At 44.1% G+C, this 17078-nt stretch overlaps 1 protein-coding gene and 1 pseudogene across 2 annotated transcripts in view; both read right to left on the minus strand.

The window, feature by feature from the left end:
• The window catches only part of CDK6 (cyclin dependent kinase 6), a 212900-nt gene extending 197366 nt beyond the window's left edge, over positions 1-15534 (minus strand). Inside the window, exon 1 of the mRNA XM_080664534.1 lies at positions 14948-15534. Coding sequence (XP_080520660.1) covers positions 14948-15180 — 233 coding nt within the window. The 5' untranslated portion in view covers positions 15181-15534. The remainder of the gene's footprint in view (positions 1-14947) is intronic.
• Positions 9289-9651, minus strand: LOC308245973 (large ribosomal subunit protein eL31-like; annotated as a pseudogene). The gene has a single exon. The product of its transcript is annotated as a large ribosomal subunit protein eL31-like (transcript).
• Positions 15535-17078: the final 1544 nt, after the last annotated feature.

Consider the following 17078-nt stretch of genomic DNA (forward strand, 5'->3'; position numbering starts at 1 on the left):
CGAAAGACACACACAGACTGAAAGTAAAGGGATGGAAAAAGATATTTCATGCAAGTGGGGGAAAAAAGCTAGGGTAGCAATAGTTTTATCAGACAAAATAGACTTTAAAATAAATACTGTAACAAGAGAAAAGGAAGAACCCAGCCATTTCCACTTCTGGGTATTTATCCGAAGAAACCCAAAACATTAATTCAAAAAAACATATGTATCCTTATGTTCATTGCAACATTATTTACAATAGCCAAGATATGGCAGCAACCTAAGTGTCCATCAATAGATGAATGGATAAAGAAGAAGTGGTACATATGCACAAGGGAATATGCCTCAGTTATAAAAAAGAATCAGATCTTGCCATCTGCAACATCAAAGGACCTGGAGGGCATTATGCTAAGAGAAGTGTCAGACAGAGAAAGACAAATTTCACTTATGTGTGGAATCTAAAAAAATAAAATAAACAAAACAGAAACAAAAATCATAGACACAAAGAACACTTGGATGGTTGCCAAACAAGAGGGAGATTGAGATTGGCTGGGGGGAGGGGGGGGAGGGTGAAGAAGGGGGTGTGTGAAAAAAAGGAAGGGATTAGGATGTGCAAATTGCCAGTTATGAAAACAGTCAGGGAGATGTAAAGTATAGCATAGGGAATATAGTCAATAATATTATAATTACTACATATGGTGTCAGATGGGTTGTAATAACTATGTATGGTGTCAAATGGGTACTTCTTATCAGAGTGATCATTCGTAAGCTATATAAATGTCTAATCACTATGTTGTACACCTGAAACTACTATAATATTGTATGTCAACTATAATTGAAAAACTAAAAAAAATTTTAAACACAAGAAAATAGTCCTTTCTTTTAGGGATCCTGCATTCAACTGTTCTAAGTGCGCACTGCATGCACATACATACATGTACACACACACACACACACACACAGAGCTACCGCATATGTCTTGAGACTAGAATTAGTTCAGGCTGGAAGAATACTTCTGAACTAAATCTACCAGTTTGTCAAGATGGAATTCAAATTCTCCATACACAAATTATGAAAACACATAGAAGACAAAGTTTAATGGAATTTAGTATCTTGACATTCTTTTAGAAATTATTAGGAAAGTTTTACTTAATTCTGCTCCTCCTAAGAGTTTTTCCAGTATAGAAAGCCAGCGATATTAAAATTAGTGGAGAAAAATAAAATAAAAGAATTCAAGCAACTGATTAAAATGTATTCCTTACATTCTTATATTTAAAAATGTTCAAATCATTTTCAACTTTTACTGAATGTGTGCATGTTTCCTAATGTTAATGTCGTCTTTTCAGTATATGGAATTAAGTGCAAGACTGTACAGTTCATTAACTATGGGAATGACTTAAATTTAAAACTTTCTTTAATATGAACTATATTGGAATAAAACAAAATGAAATGTTCTCTTTTCAGTACTCTTTATTTTTCCCAGGAACCAAGTAAGGGTAATCCAATATACAGATCCATTTCCCCCCCTTTATTTGACACTCCTTAGTATTAACATTCATGTGATGGAACACTCCATATAGTTCCCACCTTAATAACTGGACCTCCTTCCATTATTTATGCATTCTTATTTTCATTTTATTTCCACTGGATGTAGAATGTAAATGGACATGACCACAAGATACATCCTGTCTCGAGGGCTTACAATTGGGGTATGGAAGGGTAGAGGATCAGAAGAGGGTGGTAGAAGGAAGATTAACATTTTATCTTTTTTTTTTTTTTTTTTTTTAAATAAATCTTTATTCAGATTATTACAATTATTTCTCCTTTTTTCCCCCATAGTTCCCCTCCAGCCATTTCCCACCCCACCTTCTTGCCCTTACCTACCCCCCACTGTCCTCATCCATAGGTGTATGATTTTTGTCCAGTCTCTTTATGAACCCCCCCATACCCCTTTCCCCCTGAGAATTATCAGTCCACTCCCTTTCTATGCCCCTGATTCTATTGTATTCCCCAGATTATTCTGTTCCTCAGGTTTTTAATTCACTTGATTTTTAGGTTCACTTGTTGATAGATATGTATTTGTTGTTCATAATTTTTATCTTTCCTTTTTTCTTCTTCCTCTTCTTTAAGAATACCTTTCAGCATTTCATATAATACTGGTTTGGTGGTGATGAACTCCTTTAGCTTTTTCTTGTCTGTGAAACTCTTTATCTGCCCTTCAATTCTGAATGATAGCTTTGCTGGGTAGAGTAATCTTGGTTGTAGGTTCTTGCTATTCATCACATTGAAAATTTCTTGCCACTCCCGTCTGGCCTGCATAGTTTCCGTTGAAAAGTCAGCTGACAATCGTATGGGTGCTCCCCTGTAGGTAACTAACTGTTTTTCTCTTGCTGCTTTTAATATTCTCTCTTTGTCTTTTGCTCTTGGCATTTTAATTATGATGTGTCTTGGTGTAGTCCTCTTTGGATTCCTTTTGTTTGGGGTTCTGTGGGCTTCCTGGACTTGTAAGTCTATTTCTTTCACCAGGTGGGGGAAGTTTTCGGTCATTATTTCTTCAAATAGGTTTTCAGTATTTTGCTCTCTCTCTTCTTCTGGCACCCCCATAATTCTGATGTTGGTACGCTTGAAGTTGTCCCAGAGTCTTCTTACATTATCTTCAACTTTTTGGATTTTTTTTTTTGCTTTTTGCTTTTTCGGTTGAGTGTTTTTTGCTTCTTTGTATTTCAATTCTTTGACTTGATTTTTGTGTTCCTCTTGTCTGTTTTTGGGTCTCTGTATAATATTTTTTATTTCAGTCAGTGTATGTTTAATTTCTAGTTGGTCCTTTTTCATCTCTTCGAGGGTCTCGTTATATTTATCGGCCTTTTCTAGGATATTCTTAAAAAGCCTTATAACCGTGGTTTTGAATTCTATATCCAGTCGTTTGTTTTCCTCCATTTCTTTCGTTTGTGATCTGATTCTTAGACGCCGCATTTTCACTGCTTCCCTGAGTTGGTAGATTTGTGTGCTAGGTTTCCAATTTGGCCCAGTGGGTCTGCCTCCCCAGTTAACCTGGGGTGGACACTCTTGGTGCACCCCTTTGTGGACTGTGTGTACAGCCTTGTTGTAATTAAGTCTTTATTGTTGTTGGTATCACTGGGAAGAATTGACCTCCAGGCCAGTTGGCTGTAAGGATCAGCTGTGTCTATGCTGGGAGAAGTCCGGTGCTGGAGACAGCCTTATAGGATTAGACTTGCCAAATTGCAATAGCCTCTGTGCTCTGCTTGGATGGGGTGGAGTCTCAGTCTTGGCTTCCCATCAGCCTTGCCCTTGCTAGCACGTGTGTGCCTTCAGTCCTCTGCCTTCCCGGCTCCCGATTCTCTGCCCGAGAGTCCAGACTCCCCCCACAAGAGCGTGGGTCTCCGGGGGCTCGCCTGGAACTGGGGTTCACTGCAGTCAGAACTGGGGCTCACTTCAGTCAGAACTGGTGTTCGGTGCCGTCAGGAGCCTCTCACTCCCTTCCGCTAGGGAAAGCCTGTGGCAGCCTCCCGCAGCCTTTGTGCGCACTGGCGCGAGCGGACTTTCAGTCTTCCGCCTTCCCCGGCTCCCGAGTCTCCGCCCGAGAGTCCAGACTCCCCCCACAAGAGCGTGGGTCCCCGGGGGCTCGCCTGGAACTGGGGTTCGCTGCAGTCAGAACTGGGGCTCACTTCAGTCAGAACTGGGGTTTTGTGCCGTCAGGAGCCTCTCACTCCCTTCCGCTAGGGAAAGCCTGTGGCAGCCTCCCGCAGCCTTTGTGCGCACTGGCGCGAGCGGACTTTCAGTCTTCCGCCTTCCCCGGCTCCCGAGTCTCCGCCGGAGAGTCTAGACTCCCCCCACAAGAGCGTGGGTCCCCAGGGGCTCGCCCGGAATAGGTGTTCAGTGCAGTCAGAACTGGGGTTCAATGCGGTCGGGGGCTCCCTTCCCCCTTCCGCCAGAGAAAGCCAGCCAGGCACTCCGCCGCCCTTCCTCTCTGCGCGCACAAAGACCCTTTGCCGTACCTCCAATTCTCTGTGAGCTTTTCTCCTTCCTTCTAGTTGTAGAATTTTCACTCAGTCAGCTTTCCTGCGGTTCTGGATGGTGTCCGTTCTGTCTTCTAGTTGTAGTTTTGAAATTGTTGTGCGAGGCAGCAGTTTAGGTGTTTACCTATGCCGCCATCTTGGTTTCTCCCCAACATTTTATCTTTTATAATAGACATAATAATATATGGGGGCAGAGATATACTAAGTGCCATAAAGCAGAAGTTTTATCAAATGTAGGTATTAAGGAGTATACCGCCAAAGGGAAACGAACGTGGCATCAGAGCGTGGCTATAAAGGATGAGTAGCATTTCAACAGGCGGAAACAGTGGTACAGGGAGGGGCACTGCCAGAGATTAGGCCCAATTAAAGTCACAGAGGTGTATTTGAAGATGGCGGCATAGGTACTCGCCGCCTCCCACAATCACATCAAAATTACAACTGAAATACAGAACAACCATCATCCAGAACCGCTGGAAAGCTGGCTGACTGGAATCCCTACAACCAGAGATGAAAAGACGAAAACACACAGAGACGGGTAGGATGTGTGGAGGCCTGGATCACGCTGGTCTGGCACCCACATGTGCAGCTTTTTAACCGGGAGAGAGATCTCTGAGGAGGCTGCCAGGAGGAGCCAGGGGTCCCAGGCCCACACCAGCCCCCCAGCCCAGGGTCCCAGAGCTGTAAAAACCAGTGTGGATTGGGGCTCAGTGACACACAGGCTGCTAGAGACCCAGCTGCTCCTCTTAAAAGGCCGGCACCACGAACTGAACTTACAAGGTCCCGCTTCCTCTGAGCTCCAGCACCAGGGCGAGGCTTTGGGGGAAACAGACACATACGAGGAGGAACTGGATTGTCTGTCATCAGGACAGGAACTTGGAGGTGGCTTTCTCACAGACTGGAGGTGCTGGCAGGGATCATTGTTCCTATGCTGGGTCACAGGGCTGACTGGCAGCCATTTCTGTTTGCTCCGCCCTGGTGATTCCCTAAGACCCTGCTTCATCCAATTTACAACCCCACCCAAGCTGCCTGCAGCGGCTTTTGCATATGAATGTGCTGTCCTTGGTTAGGCCAAAATCTCTCCAACAAGCTGCAGCTGGGTCAGGGAGTCCCAAACCTATCAATAAAGGCCCAAGACCTGCCTGCCTTGCTTCACAGCTGGGCCTCATCTGGGCACCTCCAAACCCCATACAAAGAGGAGGAATCTGCAGATCTCTCTGTAGCTCCTGCTGGGTGGCCCCAGGCAGTGGCTGACTTTGCACCTCCCTGGAGACCCAAGAGCCAGTGTCCCCAGTGGTTAGTGTCAGACCATACTGGATTACAACTCTTCACATCCATAAGTGACATACTCAAGGGGCAGACTCAGTGAGTGCCCCCGAAGCAAGTCCTGCTCCACAGGGGTGTCTCCTGCACAGCAGCTCTTCCATTGTAGGCACAGCTGGTCCTCACAGCCAATTGGCCTGGAGGTCAATTCCTCCCAGTGACACAAACAGCAATCAAGTCTCAACTACAACAAGAGTGTGCTCACAGCCCACAAAGGGGTGCACCTAGAGCTCCCAGCTCAGGTGACTGGGGAGGCTGAGCCACTGGGCCCTGTAGGACGCCTACTACACAAGGCCATTCTACCAACATAAGGAGACATAGCAGCTACCCAATACATAGAAACAAACACAGGGAAGCAGCCAAAATGCGGAGACAAAGAAACAAGTCACAAATGAAAGAAATGGAAGAAAGCAAACTACTGGATACAGAGTTCAAAACCATGGTTATAAGGTTACTCAAGAATCTTCTAGAAACCTCCAAAAAAATGGAAAAGGATCAGTCAGAAATTAAGCATACACTGACTGAAATAAAGAATAATATACAGGGATTCAACAGTAAAGGATTCTGAGAATCAAATCAACGATTTGATATGTGAGGAAGCAAAAACACCCAACCAGAAGAGCAAAAAGAAAAAAAGAATCCGAAAATATGAAGATTGTGTAAGGAGCCTAACATATTTGCCAATGTTATATCTGATAAGGGTTTAATCTCCAAAATTTATAGGGAACTCACACAACGTAACGAAAGGAAGATAAACAATCCAATAAAAACATGAGCAAAGACCCTAAATAGACACTTCTCAAAAGTGGACATACAGAAGGCCAAGAGACACATGAAAACATGCTCAAAGTCACTAATCATCCGAGAGATGCAAATCAAAACAATAATGCGGTACCGTCTCACACTTGTCAGAATGGCTATCATCAACAAATCTACAAATGACAAGTGCTGGAGAGGATGCGGAGAAAAAGGAACCCTCGTGCACTGCTGGTGGGAATGCAGACTGGTGCAGCTAGTGTGGAGAACAGTATGGAGTTTCCTCAAAAAGTTAAAAATGGAACTCCCATTTGACCCAGTGATCCCACTTCTAGTAATATATCCCAAGAAACTAGAAACACCAATCAGAAAGAATATATGCACCCCCATGTTCATAGAAGCACAATTCACCATAGCTAAGATTTGGAAACAGCCTAAGTGCCCATCAGCAGATGAGTGGATTAAAAAGCTGTGTTACATCTACACAATGGAATACTACGCTGCGGTAAAAAAGAAGGAATTCTTACCATTCGCAACAGTATGGATGGACCTGGAGAGCATTATGCTAAGTGAAATAAGCCAGTCAGAGAAAGATAAATATCACTTGATCTCACTCATTCTTGGAATATAATGAACAACATAAACAAAAATAGATCCAGAGACATAGAAGCACTGAACAGACCATCAAACTTCAGAGGGAAGAAGGCAGGGGAAAGGAGGTGGGGGTGGGGTAAGAGATCAAAAAGGACTTGTATGCATGCATATAAGCATAACCAATGGACACAGACAGTGAGGGCATGTGTTGGGGGTGGGAGTGGCTGGGGAGAGGTCAATGGGAAAAAAAGGAGACATATGTAATACTTTAGACAATAAAGAATTAAAGAAAAAAAGTCACAGACGTGGATGGCAAGGAGCACATTCAGGGGAAATAGAGTAGACTGCCTGTAAGATACATGTAGGAAACCACACAATGAAAACAAGAAAATCCTATCATAGCGGAAGCCAGCATTAAAGACAAAAAAATGGAGTCACAGGAAAAGTTTAAACATCAATTAGTATTTGAAGGCTCTTTCTAAATAGTCTTGGTGTGCAGATGCATTACAGTTAATACCCACTGATCTCCCTCCCAGTGTTTAGCCTGAGATACTTGCTAATGTTTTAGGCAACTCCAGAAAGATGAAAAGTTCTCACTGGAAGGTTTTTAATTTATTTTACTTCATTCATTCAGGAAAAGTTCTCACTGGAAGGTTTTTAACTTATTTTACTTCATTCATTCAGGAAACATATAATGGGCAGCTAATAGTTATGGGCACTGTATTATTCATGAATATAACAGATACAGTCCTTGTCCTCACATCAGAGGAAACATAAAATCATTAAACTGAAAATACTTTTATATCCCAAAGGAGTGTTTTCAGATATGTAATGAACATTAGTCATCCTATCCTGTTGACCTGTTATTTGAACTTTAGCTCTCCTCAATTTGTAGTTATAATGTATATAAATGTGGAATAAAACAGCTGACTAAAAATAAGACAATTCTTTTATGCATTTACAAAACAATTCCTACATAGACCAAAGGGGGTTGGGCTAAGTTAAAAATCTAAGACCCCTTCCAATTCCAAAATTCTTAGACTGTGATTCTAATTCTATTGAACTAAAATCCTTTAGGAAGGCCAGATAATAAGAATCAATAATTAAAATGGCTACATAAATGACAAAGCCAGTAGTTGCCCAAATTTAGGTAAACTTCTAAATGTTTAGTAATTATCCTATCCCAAATGGACTTCCAGTTACTCCTGTACACTCACATAGATTCCTGTCACATGCCTTAAGGTGGCTTTACGTCACCTCTCAGTGGAGAGCAGCTACATGTGCAGCTGGTAAAACAAAATCAGCTCTGACAGCCAACTGGTGATATTCAAAACAACCGCCCGGTGAGTCTTATAAAACGCCTCTCTCTGACTGCTGACCTGCCTGCCCCAGCAGACAACCATCTATACAGATCATTACTCAAATGGTGACCTTTATGTAGGCATGCTTCTTACCAACCACCAGTGCCCATGTTCAGTGCTGCCTCCTGGCTCTTCGACAAAGCCCAACACTACACACACTACCTTCTCCTATCACCAAGCCTCCTGCACCCAGATTTCATCTCTGCTATGATCGATCACACCAGGAAGCTCTTGATTAACTTCCTTCCTAAGACGACAGAAACGCTCATCTGAATGTCATGAGAATAGCAATAATGGTGCAATTAGTTCCAGAAGCATGGGGTAACATATTTGTTTATATGTCTGGAGGTTGCTTTGCTTCCTAATTTTCAAGTATTACGGTGTTTATTTCATTAAATTAGTAGATGCCAGAGCCACATTATGCATAGTTCACTTGTCCAACAAATACCAAGCACTTAGATTTTTCCTACTGTTCTTTGTCTAAAATGAACTCAATGTTACTTTATTATTTAACTACATTATTTACTTATATTAGTATTTAACTATAGCTATTTAAATTATCATAGTTATCAAATTATTTTAAAAATATTTATTGATTTGGGAGAGAGAGAAACATTGATTTGTTGTTCCACTTATTTATGCATTCATTGATTCTCCTCTGTGCCCTGACCAGGTACCAAACCTGCAACCTTGGCATAGTGGGATGACACTCTAATCAATGAGTTACCTGGCCTACCCAGCTTCTTTAAAAGCAGAATTTAATGGATAATCATCATGCTTTTTCCAGATCTACTTCAATAGGGCATACTGCAGAATTCAGGAATTTCCTGAATTGGTATGTCATTTATTCCTGGCAGACCATCACCTTTGTCTTCATACAGTTCATTTTTTCCAAACTAGAAATGTACTTATTTAACTTCTTTCATCACACACAATTAAAAATATTTTTTTTAAAGTGCTATTCAGCTTTTAGTACAAGTCAACTACTTCATCATGGCATGATAGAGAAGTTGCTTGAACTCTGGGCCTTAGTTTCTTGATGACATAAAAGGGCTGAAAGACTTCCAGAATGTCTTCCAACCTTAATATCCTTGAGTTTACAATGACATAGTACAAGTACTGAATGTCTCATTCTTAAGAAAACATTCCTAGGGGATCATTAATAGCGAGACATATTGTTTATTCGTTTTGTGTTTTTGCAGTTTTATAATTTTATTCGGCAATCAGCAATTAGTTCTGATTCACATTAACTGTAGATTTTTGAAAGTGGGGACAGGTACAAAGGTGACCAACCTATAGAGCTTGTCTGGTGAATCTTCATCCTCATTATGTTTTCTGGACAACCACACCCAGATACGGTATGGGACATTCCTTATTCCTTTGGCCTAGACAGCTTTGTTCAGCCTGGTGTCAAGGCCTACATCTGGAGTTCCCATCTCCTTCAGGGCAAATTTCTGGATGTCTTTGAGTGCCAGAGGGGCACGCTTCTTGAAACCCATTCCATGGATGTGCTTGTGAATGTTGATGGTGTATTCTCTGGTCACTACCTCGTTGATGGCAGAATGGTCCTCCTCCTTCTCACCACCCTTCTTTGCGGGAGCCATTATGTCTGGCCCAAGTTGGAAAAAGGTATTGTGGGAGAGGGAAAGTAGGGTTGTAAGTATAACTTCCAGGTCACTTGGATGAGACATATTGTTTTTTAAAGATAATTTACTTTTAACAAGGAGTTTGTTTTCATAGATATTCACTTACCATGTCTTAAAAATAGGAAAATACACCACTAGATGTTCAAGTTTTCACAAGTTTCCATCTTGTATACCATTTTCTTCTCGATAGAGAAATTCTAATGCCATGGTGATAATAGTTATGTAAAAATCATACAAGTGCAATGTCAACAATTCAGCATTACCAAGTTTTTCTGCAGGAACGAAGAATGGGCAGAATATCATTGTGAAAATGTTTATTTACTAAAGAACCTTGATAAATTGGATAGTTTTCAAGGAACTCCTAGAGAATGAGAGACCAAACATACTTTTAACATACTGAAACTTAAAAAGAGACTTAAACGCCTGCTTTTCCTTTCACTGAAACAAGCTCTAATAAATGTACTATTCACCTACAAAATAACACTTTTATTCAGAATTCCCAGACAACTCAGCTTTATTCTGCATCAAATAATATGCCATGTCTTCGACTCTTTTAATGACTAGGTTTGCCTTGAGAATATCACATTTTTAACTCTTTTTTTATGATATATATTATTGAGATCTTTAAAAAGAGAAAGTTGGTATGAACTGCTGTAAAAAAGAAGGAATTCTTACCATTTGCAACAGCATGGATAGAACTAGAGAGCATTATGCTAAGTGAAATAAGCCAGTCAGAGAAAGATAAATATCCATGATCTCATTCATTTGTGGAATATAATGAACAACATAAACTGATGAACAAAAATAGAACCAGAGACATAGAAGCATCGAACAGACTGTCAAACCTATGAGGAAAGGCAGGGGGAGGGGGGCAAGAGGGGGTTAGGAGGGAGGGGGTAAGAGATCAACCGAAGGACTTGTTTGCACCTGAGCAAAACCAATGGACACACACAGTTAGGGGGGGGGGGGGGTGAGGGCTTGTGCTTGGGGGAGGGGGTGCCGAGAGAGAGGTCAATGGGGGGAAAAGAAGACTCATGTAATACTTTAAACAATAAAGAATTAAAAAAAAGAGAAAGTTGGAAAACTCTCCTTGAATAATAATTATTGAGCTGCATGGATTTTTCTGTTGGCTTTATTACTTATTTATTTATTTTTAACAAGAGAAAATAACCAAAATTAATACACACATAATGTATGGGAACCCCACATACATGAGAGAGTCAGAGACCCACATGCAAGAGAAGTTCCTCTGTTGTCTTTTTATTTAAAGCATTGATTAAATATGCTGACAAAAATAACTGAACATATTTAGATGCCACAAGTTAATTCACTGAAATGCCATGAGTTTTAGTTTCTGGAACCAGTACTTCAACTTTAATTACTTTTACTGCTACACTAACAACTTTGATCCCTAAGGACAACACTGGTAGCACTTACCGGTCTCTGTAGTGACACAATACTATCACGTATCAGCGTTATGGTGATCACCTTATTCCTTCAGCCACGGGGAATTACTGGAGGAGAGGAGCCAGGTGTGATTTACTCAAGTATATTTCCCAGCACTGAGCCCATGGTTTTTAAACAGTAGGTTCTTCCTAAATCTTCGTTGAATAAATAGACCTCAAATGTTCATCATCTATATTGCTTATGCGTCAATGTCTTCTTATATAGATCGATTTGTATGTCTCTAAGATGAAATTTAATCTTCAAAAAGCATTTGATTCTGATTAGTGTTTTGGTTATCTTACTTATTCAATCGGCAAACTCCTGGTAACCAAATTATCACAAAAAAATTAGTTGCTCTAACAGGGGTCCTCAAACTTTTTAAACAGGGGGCCAGTTCACTGTCCCTCAGACAGTTGGAGGGCTGGACTATAGTTTAAAAAAAACAACTATGAACAAATTCCTATGCGCACTGCGGGCCCGGGACGAGTCGGCTGCTAAGCAGGACAAGCAGCGGCACCCGGCGGGCCAGATAAATGTCCTCGCGGGCCGCATGTGGCCCGTGGGCCATAGTTTGAGGACGCCTGCATTGGTTAGGTTAAATATAGTAAAGCAAGCCAATGGAAATAAAGATAAGTGGATTTTTAAAAAAGAAAAAGAACTTCTCATCCCGTTACAAGGTAAGTTCTAGAAGTGTAGACTTTTTCTGACTTGTTTGCTGCTATATCCCCAGCGTCTAGCAGCGTCTTGCTCATAGTAGGCCCTCAATAAATATTTGGTGAATTAATAGATTGCTGATAAACCATATTATCCTACCTGCTTGTATATATTTAGTTCAGAATGTCAACAGAATTCATTTGCAGAGTGCAAAGCTCCAATATAGGTTTATACTGAAGTCTGATTGTGGCAAAGGCCCTAGGATTTGGGATTACCAACCATAAAGTAAGAGTAACTTTACATCCCAAACTGATCAAGCCTTGGCTACATCACGTGCAGGTAAGCAAGAATTTCAAGTCATTATCCCCACACATGTAGGCAGTGCCAGTGCCAACAATAACAAGTCAGCTTTTCTGGCAAATCCATCAAAATTAAACCGTAAACTTTTGGGAAAAAAGCTAATATGTTTATTATGCTCCTTCAAGCTTAGAGGCTTAACTATCTGTGGGAAGGGCCTATAATTATGATAAATTACTTATGACTTGAAGACACTTATAAAGGCATCTGCCCTTTTAAGAAACCTTTAAAGAACCAGCAACAATCCTGTGGGGCAAACAATAAATCACTGGTTTGGGAGCTCAACTTTGACAACTCTACCTTGGAAGGAAAAGAATTATTGTCACCTGTCCTCGATTTCCTGACCCTGCAAATATCAGCAACCTCTGAAGTCCAGAATCCTAGCCTAGCCACACAAGTCATGGGGGCCAATGATTGCCCTAAGGCAGAGGCCGAAGAGAAGAAATGGGAAGGAAACAAACTGGAATGTAGATCTGCAGCTTGTGAGGATGACATCATCAATAATTTTCTCAAGTGCTACGGAACTTCATGGCATATGACTGATGGGCGTTTCTGACAAACTACAGGCTCATTATATTCAAGTAGCTTCTTGGTTTCAGAGCTGATGATGACTGGGTTTAAGTATGATTTGTCCTATAGTACAAGTCAGGCGAACGGATGCCTTCCTTACTGGGAACTGGCTCTGAGGCAAGGGCGCACGAATCTGCCTGAACACAAATAATACCTAGACATCTGAAACACTTTCAAATGGACAAAGTGCTCTCACTATCTCAGTTTCTCCTTACGGCTTATAGGAAGAAACTTGACATGTAAAGATAATTTTAGAAAACGACCCGTCTTCAATTCGTAAGTATAGCTTTCTGAAAGTGCTCCATACAGAATCTAAGTCATGGGACAGTTACAAATCTCCGAGGACACACCAAGCTCAGGAGGCTACATCAAGAGAATACAGATCTGCCCAAATCAACTAGCACAATGGCCAAAACAACCTTCCTCTGTTACCAGAATAGCCTGTGCTCTGTACAAAATAGGGTTGCACAGGGGTGCCCCGATAACACCTCTACATTGGAAGGACAGCATCTTATTTGCACACATGATTATCATCCTTGACTGGACACTCTCCAGAGGTAACAAACAAAATAAAACACAAATTTTAGTCCTAAAATTCTAGTGGTGGAATTCATCCTTTGGGAAACACTAGGTGATTCTTCTAGGAAGATAACTAAGTTACAGGGGACAAAATGTACCCTCGTTTTTCCCTCCATGATCACAAAGACTCCACCCAAAAGGGTTTTAGTGGTTTTTCAAGAAAGAAAACACACAGACAAAAGGTAACCTATTGCTTTTATATGTGATCCCATCTTTCTAAAACACAGTTCTCCCAATCTCATTATCTTTTGTCCCTCTCTGCTTTACTGGTTAAAGTGGAGGTATAATGGGGTCCTTATCTTTATAGCCATTTACTACCTTATTTATGTATTTATGATTCTTCGCTGCCTTCTGGCCTGAGTCTAATTGTGTTAGGAACAAAGTGCCACACAAATCACCAGCCTGGAATAAGAGGAAACAAGTTAAAACCTCCCAGGATGAGTCTGTAGACACTTGGGCTCACTGAGTCTGTAGAGAGCTTGGTATTTCAAAGGTCAGTCTTGGGTCTCTCCACTTTGATGACTAATGTTAAATTGTTTGACTTGTTACAAAAATATTTAGCTGTCCTTATTTACATATTTTGATCCACAGTGCACACAGTAGGCACATATTTGTTGAACAGAATCCCTAGATGGATGAGAAGTCAGGAAGAAGACCCCAAGGCCTTTTCCCAACACATTATCTAAAGAGTTGAGGGACGGTAAAAGCACACCCTAATTTGTAGACGGTTCTGTGCATTCCTTTCTGACTTGAAACTATTCATCTGTTTAGAAAATAAAGAGAACACACCATACAGTGTCAACCACACAATGAGGAAATTCCAGGATCACTAAGAAAACACCATTATCCTACGGCAAGCGCACACACACTTTTACTACTGGTTTCCACACAGGAGTGACTTCAAGAACTTTTGTCTCCCCACCCACTGCATAACCCTCCAGAAAAGGCAAGGGCAGAATTCAGAATTTAGAAATTAAGGTTCCATATCTTGGACTCCTATCTACCCCGTTGGAGAAGTAATCCAAAGACTATGTTGGCCCAGAGACATAAAATAATAGACAGGCAATATTTTTAGAATATTTAAAAGAACACTGTTGGAAAATGGGCATCAGCACTTTAGTCCTTAGACCATCAGGAATACTACTTATCACTATCTCTTTAATAAAGAGAAACCCTAGGTGTGATTGGCAAAAGTATTGTTTCCGTAGTTTTTTAACCTTGTTTATACCAGTAAAGTTCTCTTCCTTCAAATTATCACTGCGTCTTGCTACCTCTCTCATACTCAGTCTCTAAAATTTCCCCAATGGCCAGGGAACTATTGGGGGCGGGGGGAGGGGAGGCTGGCAGGGCGTGTCTTAGGTTGGTTTGTTCTGTGCCTAAAGGGCACCCAACTTCCCAGACCCCTTTCAGGGCCGGCAAGGAGGGAAGCCTGCATAGGTCCCATTTTCTGATTTGCCTTTCTGCTCGCTGTTTGTCAAGGTCACAGGCTCTGGCTCGTGGCTCTGTCAACAAAAGTTATTCTCTCTGTAAGGTCAACGGGTCGCGCCGTGCCCCAGCCCCCTCCTCCCTGGCACTTTTAGATCCCCCTGGCCCAGCACTTTACTAGCGCGAGGCCCCCGACGGCGCGGGCACGGTTCCCCCGGCTCACCTGACCACGTTGGGGTGCTCGAAGGTCTCCAGGTGCCTCAGCACCGCCACCTCGCGGATGGTGGAGAGCGGCATGCCCTCTTCGCCCGTCTGCACCCGCACGCGCTTCAGCGCCACGAAACGGCCTCCGTTCTTCAGGTCCCGGGCCTTGAACACCTTCCCATAGGCGCCCTCCCCGATCTCCGCCACGCACTCGTACTGCTGGTCCGCGCGGCTCAGCCCGTCCTTCTCCATATCGCCTGGACGCCGCCCGGCGCCGCACCGCTGGAGCGATCTGGGGGCGCGCTCCTCTGGTTTGCGACCGCCGCTCGCCTTCTCCGGGACTCCCCGGCCCGCTCCCTTGCGCCCCGGAGCTGGGTCTAGCTCTCCCTCACCCCAGCCGACTGCCGCGCTCCGGCGCTCGGGCTCTCGCGGCCGGAGGGGCTGGCTGGAGCGACCTCCCCGCGGGCGGGCGCGACACTGGTGCCGCTGCGAAACTCCGCCTGCCGGAGTCGCAAAGAAGCGAACCGATCCCTCCTCTTCCCTCTCCGAAGCGCAGTCCTCTGTACAGACACCGAGCCGTTTACATAGTCTCTGCCGGAGCGCGTCTCAGTCCACAATTATTCCACCTAAAAGAAGAGATGGGAGGACAAGAAGAAAGTGCAATCAGACATCCCAAGCGCCTTCCTCCGGGTTCTTGTAGACTCCCCTCCTCCTCCTTCACGAAGCCCCCGTCGCTACCCTCCGCGCGCTCCTGCCTTCTCCGCCTGGCCCATTAATCTTCCTGGTTCTTCTGAGAACAGCGAAGTTACTTTTCTTTCGCTGTAGGGCTGGAACCGTCTTCGCGCGGAGAGGTTGCAGGGGCCCCTCGGGGATGAGCGCGCCGCGCCGCGCGCAGTGGAACGGGAGGGGGCGTGCCGAGTAGCCCAGAGTGTGCCGGGAGCGCGGGGGAGGGGAGGCGCCGGGCACGTCAATGTCACGGCTTAATATTTATCCCCAAATCATTGTGTTGTGTTGCTCCCCTCCCTACCCTCCCCGGCCGGGACGCGCAGGGAGAGGGGCTCCGGGGTGCCGTGGGACGTTCAGGGGTCGCGCACAAGCTGCTGTGGAGGGACTGTGAGTCCACCCGTGTGGGGCCGTAGAGTGTGGGTGGGGGCTCCCAGGACCCTGTAACTCGATGCTTGGGAGTGTGCGAGAAGGGGTGGTCAGACATCTGCTCGAAAATTGCTTCCTTTCTTTCTACTTTCAGTTTTTCTACCAGGAAACATTTAAAAACGACTTGCATCACAAATGGTCTTTTGGGGGGTAAAGGAGTCTGGGTTGGAAATGGCACTCTTCCTTCGCCAACGCGGAGGACCTCCCTGGTGGAAACCCATCAGGCCGGGAGAGGTGGGGTTCCCGCTATTCGGGGGTGGGTGGACGGTGGTGTCCTGGATTGAGGGAGTCGCCCACGGGACTCCAAATGTGGGAGAAAGGGTGTTCGCCACATTTTAGCTCATCTCTTTAAAGAATAACTTGAGAAAGGTAACAACTGTAACCCGCCCTGAAATTTCCAACCGATTCCAACCCGAGTAAAACTCAATTTCCCCAGGAAAAAGGGTGGGGGTGGGGGTGGGGGTGGGTGGGGGAGAAAATGCGGAGCCTCCGGGGGTGAGAGAGAAGAGGCTCCACTCTCGCGGCCGGGGCTCTTCCCGACTCCCAGGATCATCTCCGATGTACGCAGCAGAGGTTTCCATTCCCCTTTCGGCTTAAGGCCTGGTGCCTTCTGCAGCCGGTCGCCCCCCCCCCCCAGCCCAGCCCTCCGCAACAAAGTGTGTGTGTGTGTGTGTGTGTGTGTGTGTGTGTGTGTGTATGGGGGGGGGGGTCACCTTCCCTCCCCATTCATTTTGCAATTCAGTTCCCAAGAAACCTCCAACACGCGGCTACCGCAGCCTCTGCAGGAGGTTCGCTACGCCGGCCGCGTGTCCGGAATTCCCGGGCCACCTAGGAATTACCTGCCCCGCACAGCTGGCCAGCTCGCCTTCTTCCAGGAATTAAAGAAACAAATGGCGCGACCCCCGCTGCGTACGGGCAGAGGAGACCGCAGCGAGGATGGAGCCTCTCACACTTACTCCACTCGAACTCCTCTTAAAGGGGGTAGGCGAATCCTGGGG

The sequence above is a fragment of the Plecotus auritus genome (assembly GCF_963455305.1).
Source record: "Plecotus auritus genome assembly, chromosome: 4".
NCBI classification, from domain to species: domain Eukaryota; kingdom Metazoa; phylum Chordata; class Mammalia; order Chiroptera; family Vespertilionidae; genus Plecotus; species Plecotus auritus.